The 13,083-nt window shown below is 45.7% G+C and overlaps 1 protein-coding gene across 4 annotated transcripts in view; it reads right to left on the reverse strand.

The window, feature by feature from the left end:
- Positions 1 to 13,083, reverse strand: part of LOC137547330 (nectin-1-like) — a 250,673-nt gene that overhangs the window by 162,385 nt on the left and 75,205 nt on the right. For all 4 annotated transcript variants that reach the window (XM_068270805.1, XM_068270803.1, XM_068270806.1 and 1 more), the window contains exon 3: positions 10,809 to 11,120. In XM_068270805.1, the coding sequence (XP_068126906.1) occupies positions 10,809 to 11,120 (312 nt within the window). The remainder of the gene's footprint in view (positions 1 to 10,808; positions 11,121 to 13,083) is intronic.

Below are 13,083 nucleotides of genomic sequence, written 5' to 3' on the forward strand. Positions count from 1 at the left end.
GCTACAGAAAAAGAAGAAAAAGCGTTTCAAAATCTGCTAGCATTTTGCGGATCTGCTAGCGGTTTTTGGTGTGCACCAGGCCTAAAAAAGAAAAAAAAAAAAAAGCAAAGCTAAATGAAATTTTGTCTTCTTAAAACGGAAGTTATTGTGCTGCGCTGAGTTTACTCTGGTCTCCACAAGTTGTTATTTTTCAATGTTAGCCTATTTAGCACACTTTTATTTCTGTACTACTAATTGCTTGTTAAATCTTTTTCTTTATTGCTTATCAACAAAGTATATTTTTCAACATTAAATATTGTAAAATACAACCCATTTTAATCGGTAAGTTACATTGAGCAAAGTTCATTCTTATGTTTTTTGGGGTTTTTTTTGAGAAGGCAATTTTCATTTTAGCAGGCCCGGATTTACATCACAGGAGCCGATAGGCACAGATGTCCTGGCACCCGAGACTCCGCCCTCCATGAACCTACCAACCCCCACTGAACCGCACTGCAAGTGTGCTGGGTGTCCCAGCTGTCACTTCTCCCTTAGTTCTCTTACCCATCATAGGTAGCAACAGGTGTCCATTAGTATTAGGTAGCCAGAATTACCCTCAGTATTAAGTAGCTAGAGGTGCCCCCAACTGAAGGGAGATCTAATTAGTGGAATGCCAAGAGCTTAGTGAGTAACCTAATTTACGCTCTGCTTGGGACTCTGCATAGGGAAGGAAGGAAGGAGACACTTGGGGAGGGAAGAGACCCGCCTTTCCATTATCAGGCACCTGTAGGCACATGCCTACAGTGCCTTATGGTAAATCCAACTCTGCATTTTACCATCACTTTTTTTTAGAAGGAGGAGCTTTTGGTGTTTTTAAACTCATTATTTCCTAGTAGTTCTGGGTCACCATGATCTATCTGGGTATTCTGTAATATACTGTCAGTGGTCTGCTATGATACCTTTCTAGATAACATGTGTAAAAGTGCACACGTTTCATTGCAACCGACCAGACTATGGAACAACATGTACATTTTGCCGTGAGCACTGTGTGTAGTTCACAGTGTGCTATGTGTGAAAGCAGCCTCACTTAAAGGGAGGCTGTCTATATCATGCAAAGCCTGTCATGTTCCATTTCAGCACCACAAACAGTTTAATCCGTTCTATAAAGCGCTGTGGAAAATGCATCAGCGCTACATAAAAACTCAATTAAATCTCTCAGAAACCCCCATTATGATTTGTACAAAATATACCAGAAGGTGACAGACAGGAAGAGAATTTGTTAAATAAGCATATTAACTTTTACCAATAGCCAGCAATTCAGTTTTCAATAAAACAGAAAGTTTGGCCACGGCACCACTGAAAAATAAACAAAACATCGAAAATGGAATAAAAATCCTAAAAAGGCTAATGAAATGCCCTTAAAGGGCGTAAAAAGTTAAAACTGCCTGTGTATTGGTGACTGATGTGTACACTTAAGCCAGAAAAAAAAAATGAGTTTTACTCCCCTGGGGCTTCTACCAGCCCCCTGCAGCAGTGCTGTGCCCTCGCAGCCACTCACTAATCCTCTGGTCCCCCGCTGCCAGCTAGTTTCGTTTTTGCCGACAGGCCCATCAGGAATGGCCACGCATAGCTTTTTCCGCATTCCCGACTGTAAAAAAATACGCGTTGCCGCATCACAAACACATAGATATGCGGCAACGCGTATTTTTGTACGTGTTGCGGCCCGCAATATCGCTAATTACAGTCGGGAATGCGGAAAAAGCTACGCGTGGCCGGGCCTGACGGGCCTGTCGGCAAAAACAAAATTAGCTGGCAGCGGGGGACCAGAGGATTAGTGAGTGGCTGCGAGGGCACAGGACTGCTGCAGGGGGCTGGTAGAAGCCCCAGGGGAGTAAAACTTATTTTTTTCTGACCTAAGATTCACTTTAAACTAAACCACGAAAAGAGGTCAAGAAATGTAAAGAATTCACCCGAAGCGTTTCTTCATCTATTTTGTCACCGTGGTCTAACTGTCAAACCAACAAATGGGGACATCATGCAACCAGCATGCTAGATAAGACCCAGCAGACGTTATCAATGCTAGGCAGCCATGCATAAGGAGTAAACGGATTAGGCTTAAAGTGGACCCGAACTCTTGCACAGGACAGAAGTAAAACGTAGAGAAATGAACACTGAGAGTATTTAGAGAGTTTAGCCTGTGTAATAATTTCCCCTCATTTGTGTCTAATCACTAGTTTTAATTTGATCCTCCCCTGTGTCACACAACTGCCTATGGCAGAGATGGCAGATAAGTCCATTTGAAGGTACAGGATGTTAACAATATGTCTGCTTCCATAAATCAGACAGGAAGTAGAAACTGTGCATTTTTTTTAGGATTTGTATCAGCTGTAACAAATACATGTTTTAAGTTAAAGGTTATCATGCTGTTGTGTATCTTTTAGAGCAGAGAGGAGTTCTGAGTTCAGGTCCACTTTAACAGTGACCAAGGGGGAAAGAAAATACAGTCAGGAAGCAGTTATCAAGCCTGTAAGAAATGTGCATAATCCGACAGAACGACATTCACAGTAATCAATAAATGGATTTTGTCACTAGCTGTATATTCTGATATGATGATCCCGGAAAAAGTTCAAAACTTTTTTCTTTGAACAGAGATGAAACTATTTGGAGAGAAGTCTCTACAACCACACTAGGGTCCAAAGCCAGAATGCAGCTTATCACCCTTCAGACACAGAATCCACCCTCCTAAGCTTCGCAGATAATGTTGTAATCATGGCCATGCAGAGGAAGATATAGAAGGGTGTGTCCAGAACATTGCTGCAGTTCCTCTGCTCCAGTCCGCCCTGCCCTCCCCAAAGGCTGCCTTCTTCTCGCATCAGTCTCCTAATGTCATTCCTCTGAAACATGAGGCTCTGGGGTCACCATGAAGATCTGTAGCTACACGATTTGTAACGGTCAGTAGCTACGCCAGCCTATAATATTCTACAGACCTCAGAGTGTCTGACTGCACCTGTTTCTTACATCCGCTTAGAAATATCGGGAGACAAAACAGAAGAGGAAGACGTGACTGGATAACTGATAATGTACAAATGCGGAAAATGTGATTTACATAAAAAAAAAAAACTTGGAAAGAATAACTTCATGCGTATATCTAATCGGCAGATGACGTGACAGATTTCCATGGAAAAGAAGAAACATTATGCCCCATCTGCAATATATCCTGCTAATGCTCTCAGTTCCGGATAGTCTGACTGTTGCAGTGTGCGTAACGATTAACCCCCGCTGATGGGAAGCTCTGCCCATCACCCGTCATTGCCCACAGGGATCAGGCGGAGTAGAAGATTTGGTTATTATCCTGTCTACCAACATTGACTCCTCTCGAGAATCTAGGCTTTCAGTTGTCCCGTGTTGGTGAGTTAGAGGGTGTTGAACAAGGCTTGTGCTTTGCACCTGGCTGCAGGGAGCAGCATCCACCAGGGATTGGAGGAGAGAGAGCTCCCAGATGTAGCAGCTGGTTGCCATGGCCACACCCATTTCTCTGACTATTGTTTACCATCCACAGGCCCAATCAGGCTTGTCATCCTGAACCTCCCCCTCTTCTTCCAGTACTTGCAGAGTGGCAGAGAGCGCGGTGAAGGGCTGGAGCTACTGCATTATTATTATTTATTGGATCTATATAGCACCAACAAATTACACAGCGCTGTACAATAAATACGATTATAGACCATGATAGCAGAGGTGACAGACAACACAATACAGGTAATAAGATACACAATGCCAGAACATAAGTGGTAGTGCCAATAATACAGGTTAACGTTATTCTGGGTAGAGTGCACAATCTAGTATGATACACATAGGGAGAGGGCCCCGCCAAAGGCTTACAATCTAAGGGGGGAGGGGGGGACACGAAAGTAGGGGTTCTGCAGCGAGAGGTTCTCGGCAGATAGTGTAACAGCAATGGTGAGATGGGATAGGCCTCCTTGAAGAGATGAGTTTTGAAGGGTTGAGGGTACGTTTCCACTTGTGCGGCGCGATTTGGATGGGAAAATTGCGGCAACGAATCTGCATGCGGTTGGAGTTTCTATGCGGATTTTCATGCGGAATCGCGGTTTGCTCAACACGATTTTAACCATGTCAATGCCAGCAAGCATGGACATGGGTTTTAAAGTGAAAACGCATGCGGAAACACCGGGAAAAACGCAAGACTAAATGCTTGCGGTTTTCCCATTTAGTTACATTACTGACGAATCGCGTGCGGGTGTGCGGCGTGCGAATTCTGATGGGTCTGCCGTGCAGATTTTTTCTGCACGACAAACCGCACAGAATCCTGCACAACTAGAAACAGCCCCATTTACTGTAATGGGTTATGCAAATCTGCATGCAGAAACCGCATGCAGATTCGCTGTAATGGAAACAGGCCCTGAAGGATGGGCGGTGGGAGAGAGTTCCACAGGATGGGGGCAGCTCTATTGAAGTCCTGTAGTCGTGCATGGGAGTGCGAGCTGCGTGGCGTGGTTAGTAGGTAGTCATTAGCGTAGCAAAGTGGGTTGCCAGGTCTGTATCTGCTGATCAGGTCAGAGATGTAGGTCAGGCAGGACTTGTGTATAGATTTGTAGGCCAAACAGGATCTTGAAGGGGATCTGGAGCCAGTGAAGGGATTTGCATGGGGAGTCATGGAGACAGAACAATGGGAGGAGTGGATTAGTCTGCATAGTACACAAACAAGCAGCTGGATGCTCCTGAGCGGTGACTCCTGCAGATCTTCAGTTCTCTCTGCAGCCAGGCACAGTGGGCACTCCTCGTTCAACACCCCCTAACTCAGGAATGGTACATCGCACCAAGACCGGGCATAGTGCAAATGAAAGCCAAGACTCGCGCCTTTCCAACAATAGGGTTGACAAAGGGGACTAAATAGCACTTAAACAGCAGTGAGTCAAAGTCGGTAGACGGGATGAATACAGAAGTACCAAACATTTTTTCCATAGTTTGTTGTCATCATGAACAAGTTACCAAAGAGTGCATAGAGGCTGGAAGTCAACACAGACGGTCATGCATTTACCTGCTGCATGGGCACTGGGTGTTGCCGATTAATATAAAGGCTGCCATACACTGGTCGATTGCCACCAGATCGACAACAGTCATACACTAATGTCCTACCATATTATTAAAATTAATTTATATGTATAGCAAGTAGGGGATTATTTTTTATTAGGAGAGAAGGCTTCATGCAAAGTTTTGCTGCTTATGTCCACTGTCTGGGAATTAATTCCACCACTGCTAACTTCCTGCACATTTGGCCCTGCCCATGACCAGTCATTGCTACACCCACTTTCCAGAGCATGGACACACCATTTTTTTCAGCACCACGCTTTACAGCAGCTACCTCACCAATTGATCCAGCACCTGCATTCTCATAAAAAAAAAAAAAAAATGAATAAATCCTGGCCTGGGATGGATCCAGACAATTCTACTGGTGGCAGTTTGTGGGCGAGACAGACACGTTGCAGTCTGTCGCTATGGGAGGGGCGGAGGGACCATATGCGGCACACGACGGGGGGTGGAGCAGGGAAGAGAACAACAGCAGGCTGTGCTCTGGCGAGAGGATTCAGAATGCCTGATGTCACGCCAATGTTTAGTGGCCACTATATATATATATATATATATATATATATATATATATATATATATATATATATATATATATATATATATATATATATATATATATATATATACATACACTAGGACTCACCTGAAGTGGTCATTAGTGGCCACCTTGGCTAAATTTCTTCTAAAGTGTTTACGAACAGAGTGGTTTTATCTCCTTAGCGGTAACCCCGTGCTGGACACGGGGTAAGCCGCCGCGGAGGATTCCTCAGGCCCTGCTGGGCCGATTTGCATCATTTTTTTTTCAAACACGCAGCTAGCACTTTGCTAGCTGCATGTTTGGTCTGATCGCCGCCGCCTGCCGCCAATGGGCCGCTACCTGCCACGATACAGGCCCCCCCCCCCCCCGCATACCCCTTGCGCAGCCTGGCCAATCGCTGCCAGGCTGCTCTATGGGGTGGATCGGGACTCCCTGTGACGTCACGACGGACGTCGTGACGTCACTCCGTTCGTCGCCATGGCGACGGGGGAAGCCTTCAAGGAAATCCCGTTCAGAATGGGATTTCCTTATGGGCAAGCGGCGCCGGCGGGGATCGGACAATACGAGGGGACGCCGCGGGGGAGGGGGGTTGGAGGGGGATTTGGAAGCATGTAGCTAGCGCTAGGCTAGCTACATGCTAAAAAAAAAAAGTGAAGAAAAACCCTCCCGCGGCCGCGTAGCCGCGGGAATCATACCGCCAGGGAGGTTAAATGTGACACGTGTTTGCCAGGTGTGTTAAAGATGCCGGAATGTGGGTGGACACAAGGGAAAAGTTAAATTTTTCTAGACAAAACTGGTTTGGGCTGAGAGGCGGCACTGTACACATTTGGCTGACAGTTTAGTTTTGTGCTGGAGGCACAGTACAGCCTGACCTGCAATGTGAGCTGTCTTACCAATCATGGCTAAAATAGTTTTAAAGGGGAACTGAAGAGAGGTATATGGAGGCTGCCATGATTATTTCCTTTTAAGCAATACCAGTTGCCTGGCAGCCCTGCTGATCCTCTGCCTCTAATACTATTAGCCATAGACCCTGAACAAGCATGCAGCAGATCAGGTGTGTCAGACTTTAAAGTCAGATCTGACAAGACTAGCTGCATGCTTGTTTCTGGTGTTATTCAGATACTACTGCAGAGAAATAGACCAGCAGGGCTGCCAGGCAACTGGTATTGATTAAAAGGAAATAAATATGGCAGCCTCCGTATACCTCTTACTTCAGTTCCCCTTTAACAGATCCCATCATTCTCTTCTTTCCCATGATTCCCTTCTCAAGGGACAGAAATACACACGTGGAACACAAATATCACAGTTTATGTTGTTTTGAACTATAGCTTTCTTGTTTAAAACAAATCTGCACCACAAACTTGCTTATTAGGTTAAAATTGAATTACAGTCTGATTTAATATGCAGTAAAAACCTCTCTTCCAACTCCTTATCATGCTTCTTGTTATCCTACTTCCCTTTGTCACAAGGGCATGCCATCTGTGTAAAAATCTCAATACCCTGCCAGGCTACAGTTTGCCTTATAATGAAGGACACATGGTTACTGTCCTACCCAATACAGTCAGAGAGCTATACACTGCTTACAATCAGTGCAGTTGTCACACAGAAGTGTTTAGTAGGCAAACCGAGCCCAATCTTCTGCTCTTCATATATCAAACAAGAAGACTGGAAAGCAATGCTGCTTACTGCTAATCACATAAGGCTCCAGGAGACTATGAAAGTAAGCATGTTAACCATTTCAGTTCTACCTGAGTCTGTGTTCAGACGTTATAATGAAGTGGCTAATTTATTGGAGCAGAGGGGACACTTAGATTTAATGTCTGATATTTAGGATTAAATCGCTGCATGTGCTCTTCGTGGCTGATGGGTTTTGTAGCTTATTCTTTAAATCTCTGATGGGCAGAGGAAGTATGTTCCCATGCATTTACCTTCTTCAGTGTGTGTGAAAGGGACTGTTGGTTCCAGTGAAATGTTTGTCCTAGTTCCACCCATCATTTTGCAGAGCTAATTTACAAGTGAAAAAAAAAGAAACAGGGCTGGCTGAAGTGGCCAATGAGCACAAATACTCCCTACAACATGAGGCACAGGATAACAGTGTTACCTCATTCACAAAAAGTTAGAACAACCACTAATGCTGGGAATACACAGCTCGATTCTGAGCCATTTAGATGGCTCAATAGATCATTTCCGACATGTCCGATCTCCCGCCTGATCGTTTCCCCACTCGATTTCAAATTGAACACAGTGGAAAAAGATAAACCAAGTTTGGCAACCATGTTTATCGTTATCGGATTTCGTCATGCACCGGCGCCATTTTGTTATCCAGCCAGGCCCTTTTTTCACGGTGCCCTTTTTTCATGCACAACAAAAAAAAGTTGCTTGCTATTGTTCACACAGCTGATAAGACTGATAAGACAAACACAGACAAACAAACACAGAACATTTATATCGCGCTTTTCTCCTGGCGGACTCAAAGCGCCAGAGCTGCAGCCACTAGGACGCGCTCTATAGGCAGTAGCAGTGTTAGGGAGTCTTGCCCAAGGTCTCCTACTGAATAGGTGCTGGCTTACTGAACAGGCAGAGCCGAGGTTCGAACCCAGGTCTCCTGTGTCAGAGGCAGAGCCCTTAACCATTACACTATCCAGCCACTGATAAGACGTTAATCCGACTGTTGGACTGACGGCATATCAGTCTCATCAGTTCTTTGAACAATAGCAAGCAACTTTTTTTTTTGTGGTGCATGAAAAAAGGGCACGGTGAAAAAAGGGCCTGGCTGGATAACAAAATGGCGCCGGTGGGTAACAAAATCTGATAACGATAAACCTTGTTGTCAAACTTGGTTAACGATAAATTCCGTTGTAAAAACAGACGGGAGATAATAACGAAAAGATATTAACGTTAAAAATAGTTACGTGTTTCAATAATACAGCTTTACCCAACCCTACCCTCACACAGAACCCTCCCCTGGTGGTGCCTAAAACTAACCACTCCCCCGGTGGCGCCTAACCACCCCCCTGTTGCCTAAAACTAACCGCCGCCCCTGGTGTTGCCTAACCCTAACCACTCCCTCTGCAGAAACACCCTTTTACACATAGAAACGATAATATCTTTGAAAACGTAAAATCTGTACATACAAACAAATTAATATGACAAAAACGATAACGTTGCAAGCTTCTAAAACGAAACATACTTTAAAAACTCTAATGTTATTAACAATATTTACCGAAGGGCCCTTTTTTCTGCTTTTTTTGCCGTATTAACGACAATTGCATTAGAGTCTATGTGGCTCCCTTTTCGTCCCCCCTCAGCCGGCGCCCTTTTTTCCTGCTATCTTTTTTGGGTTGTTCAACTTGTTTCACAACAAACGTTGTTTGATAATTGTGCTGCATAAAGACTGCTGTGGGGCTTTAAAGAAGACTGGTGGCTACTAATAGGGCTGCTCAAATCCGGATCCGGGAGACACCTGGATAGTTGCTATCCGGATATCTCCCAGTAAACCTGTGCGGGGTGGGTCAATCTTACCTGTCTGCCGTCTTCTTTGTCCGTCCCTGGCGCCTCCCACGATGCACTCCACGCGTGTCACGTGATTACAAACACTTCCTCCTTCAACCCGGAAGGAGGAAGTGTTTGTAATCACGTGACCGCTGCTTGGACCGCATCGTGGGAGGCGCGAGGGACGGACCGAAGAAGACGTCAGACAGGTAAGATTGACCCCCACAGGTTTACTGGGAGATATCCGGATAGAACTATCCGGATGTCTCCCGGATCGGATTTGAGCAGCCCTGGCTACTAATTCCGACATCAGTATCAAATGACAAGAGAAAGTGACAACTGGGCACTAGGAACACCTTGTGAGGGAGGGAGGGGGCGGCAAAATATACGACTCAATCATAAACAAACAAAACAGCATAGAGAACACTGACGTCACACAACTCTGGTCAGTACTGTACGCAGTGTTCCCGCAAACCCTGTCCTCAAGGCCCACCAACAGTGCATGTTTTGTGGAAATCCACAGAGGTGGTTAATCAGCTCACCTGAGATGCTAATTACCTCACCTGTGCATATCTGTGGTTTTCTGCAAAACATGTACTGTTGGTGGGCCCTGAGGACAGGGTTGGGGAACACTGCACAGTACATTCAGTGCACTTTTCAGTACAGTACATTCAGATTTCCTGGAATGTGTTTTTTGGGCATGGATTGGCTAACATGTACTTTCCAAGATTTCCTCAAGTCTGTTATAATTTCCTGACTTGGAACAGGTGGGAGGCACATCGCTGCCCCTCCAGGATTAGTACATTGGTCTTCAGTGTTCCTTATTGATACGTGGGATGGAAGGTCTCGCTTACCAAGAAAGGTTAGATAAACTGGGTTTATTTAGTCTAGAGAAAAGACGCCTTAGAGGGGATCTAATTAACATGTATAAATACATCAGAGGGCAATATAATAGCTTGGCGGATGAGCTTTTTGTCCCTAGGCCTTCTCAAAGGACTAGAGGACATGATCTGCGCATGGAGGAAAAACGTTTTAGCCATTTATTTAGGAAAGGGTTCTTTACAGTTAGAGTGATTAAGATGTGGAATGCATTGCCACAGGAAGTCGTTATGGCAAACTCTATACCTGCGTTTAAAGGGGGCTTAGATGCTTTCCTTGCGTTGAAAGACATCCATGGCTACAATTACTAGGTAATGCCTAATGATGTTGATCCAGGGATTTTATCTGATTGCCATCTGGAGTCGGGAAGGAATTTTTCCCTTTAGGGGCTAATTGGACCATGCCTTGTAAGGGTTTTTTCGCCTTCCTCTGGATCAACAGGGATATGTGAGGGAGCAGGCTGGTGTTGTACTTTATACTGGTTGAACTCGATGGACGTATGTCTTTTTTCAACCCAAGTAACTATGTAACTATGTAACTATGTAACTATGTATGGCTGGTATTATGCTTTCACTTGGCTTTTCTAAGTTGCACTAAGTAAATACAGCTGGAAAAATAGTTTGTGTGTGTTTTTTAGGCTGTCAAGCACTAAAATGTAAAAATTTATAAGGTTATTCCTCTCTGTAGCCCCTGTTTAGTCTATCAGGTAAAACTTTCTGCTACAGCTGCAGAACCTTCTCTGTGCTCTCTAATGACTTCCCAGAGGCACCATTCATTGCATAAACCCACCATACATCCTCCCCCCAGAGCTACTCACAGTGTATATTCTGTATGGTCATCCTCCGCTCGGTCTGCACGGCAGATGTCCCGGTATTCTGTGAGACGATACAAGTCACATTGTGCCGGTTTATTGCCGGTCCGGGAACCATCCTCAGCTGACTCTGTGTGGTGACGGTTTTGTTGTCATGCTGAACCACAACCTCTGAGGTATTGTAACGCAGTCCCTCCGTCCGCCAGGAAATGCTGACTGCTGGTTTACAGGCGTCTGCTACACAAATAGCTACAGTCTCATAGGGCATCTTCAGCAGCACCGGCACTGGTGAGGGGTCCACGTGGGGGTCCGCCGGGACTGTGAGCACAAAAAGGAAGAGTGTGTTAGAAGCACGTCTGGAGGGTTTGTTTTTTTTGTTTTAGTTTTTTTTTACTCATAAGTTTATTAAGAATATTACTAGAACATACAAACAAGCAGAAAAATAATCTGTATGTAGGAATACATACAATCACACGTATATGTAAATATTATAGCAACCATTTGACCGGGTTCCATATCAAAAGCTTGGAGGTTTTCTGATAAGGTGGAGGAGAGTGTAGGTGAGGCACATATTGCAACAACTGTAACCGCCAAATTTCAATTTTTACAAAACTTGAGTTTATTCTTTATCTGCCCCTAGACTAACTTTCATGTGTCTCCCCATCCATGTACAGCAGCCCACCTCCCATTCCATGTGCAGACCCCTCCTCCATGTGTAACATCCATGTACAGCAGCCCGCCTCCCATTCTATGTGCAGCCCCCTCCTCCATGTGTAATATCTCCCCCTCATGTGCAGTCTTCTCTTCCATATGTAACATCCATTTACAGCAGCCCCTCCCATTCCATGTGCAGCCCCATCCTCCATGTGTAACATCCATACACAGCAGCATTTCTCCCATTCCATATGCAGCCCCCTCCTCCATGTATATCGTCCATGTACAGCAGCCCACCTCCCATTCCATGTGCAGCCCCCTCCTCCATGTGTAACATCCATGTACAGCAGCCCCTCCCATTCCATGTGCAGTCCCCTCTTCCATGTGTAACAGCCATATACAGCAGCCCCCTCCCATTCCATGTGCAGATCCCTCTTCCATGTGTAACATCTATGGACAGCAGCCCCCTCCCATTCCATGTGCAGTCCCCTCTTCCATGTGTAACAGCCATATACAGCAGCCCCCTCCCATTCCATGTGCAGATCCCTCTTCCACGTGTAACATCCATGGACAGCAGCCCCCTCCCATTCCATGTGCAGCCCCCTCTTCCATGTGTAACATCCATGTACAGCAGCCTCCCTCCCATTCCATATGCAGCCCCCTCCTCCATGTATATCGTCCATGTACAGCAGTGCCCCTCCCTATGTGCAAAACCCTCTTCCATGTGTAACATCTATGTACAGCAGCCCCTCCCATTCCACGTGCAGCCCCATCCTCCATGTGTAACCTCTTCATACAGCAGCCCTCCTCCCATTCCATATGCAGCCCCCTCCTCCATGTGTAATATCCTTGTACTGCAGCCTCTCCCACTCCATATGCAGCCCCCTCCTCCATGTGTATCGTCCATGTACAGCAGCCCCCTCCCATTCCATATGCAGCCCCCTCCTCCATGTGTAACACCCCCCTCTCCCATGTACAGCAGGTCCCCTCTTCCATGTGTTGCTCTCCATTTGCCACCTGTTCTTCAATATGCAGCAACCCCTCATATATTCAGCTGCCACTATACTCACTACAACCAGAGGCTCCTGCTTTCTCTTTTTGACGTTACAGATTCAGATTCTTTTTGGGAATGGAGGACAACTGGAATAAGGCTGTTGGGAGATATTGGCCATTAGCTAGTTGGAGGGAGTTAAGAGGGCCATATTCCGGTCAATCTGTGACCAGATCCAACATCAAATAGATCCCTCCCTGATTAAATCTGACCAGAGAGGGATCAATATCCTGCCCACACACTGCACGCAGATTTCAGAATGTAGTACCACCAATGCACCCCATTCCCCCAAATCGCTCACACACACGTGGCGAGTGTTGAAAGCTCACCTGTCACGTCAATGCCAATCCTTTCCTCCTTTGTCCAGCATGTTTTTGAATTGCAAACTCCAGCGCATATGCCAAGTGACACTACCGTCATGTCAGCCGATGTCACATACTACAGGTGTTTGCGGTGACAATCAATAAGACACCATACACCGGAGGAGGCAGGCCAGCATGACAGGTGAGCCTTCAACACTCACCACAGGAGTACACGTGCTTGGGGAATCTGCCGGTCGCCAGGAAATCAAATGCT

Source organism: Hyperolius riggenbachi, chromosome 2 (genome assembly GCF_040937935.1).
Source record: "Hyperolius riggenbachi isolate aHypRig1 chromosome 2, aHypRig1.pri, whole genome shotgun sequence".
Taxonomy (NCBI): domain Eukaryota; kingdom Metazoa; phylum Chordata; class Amphibia; order Anura; family Hyperoliidae; genus Hyperolius; species Hyperolius riggenbachi.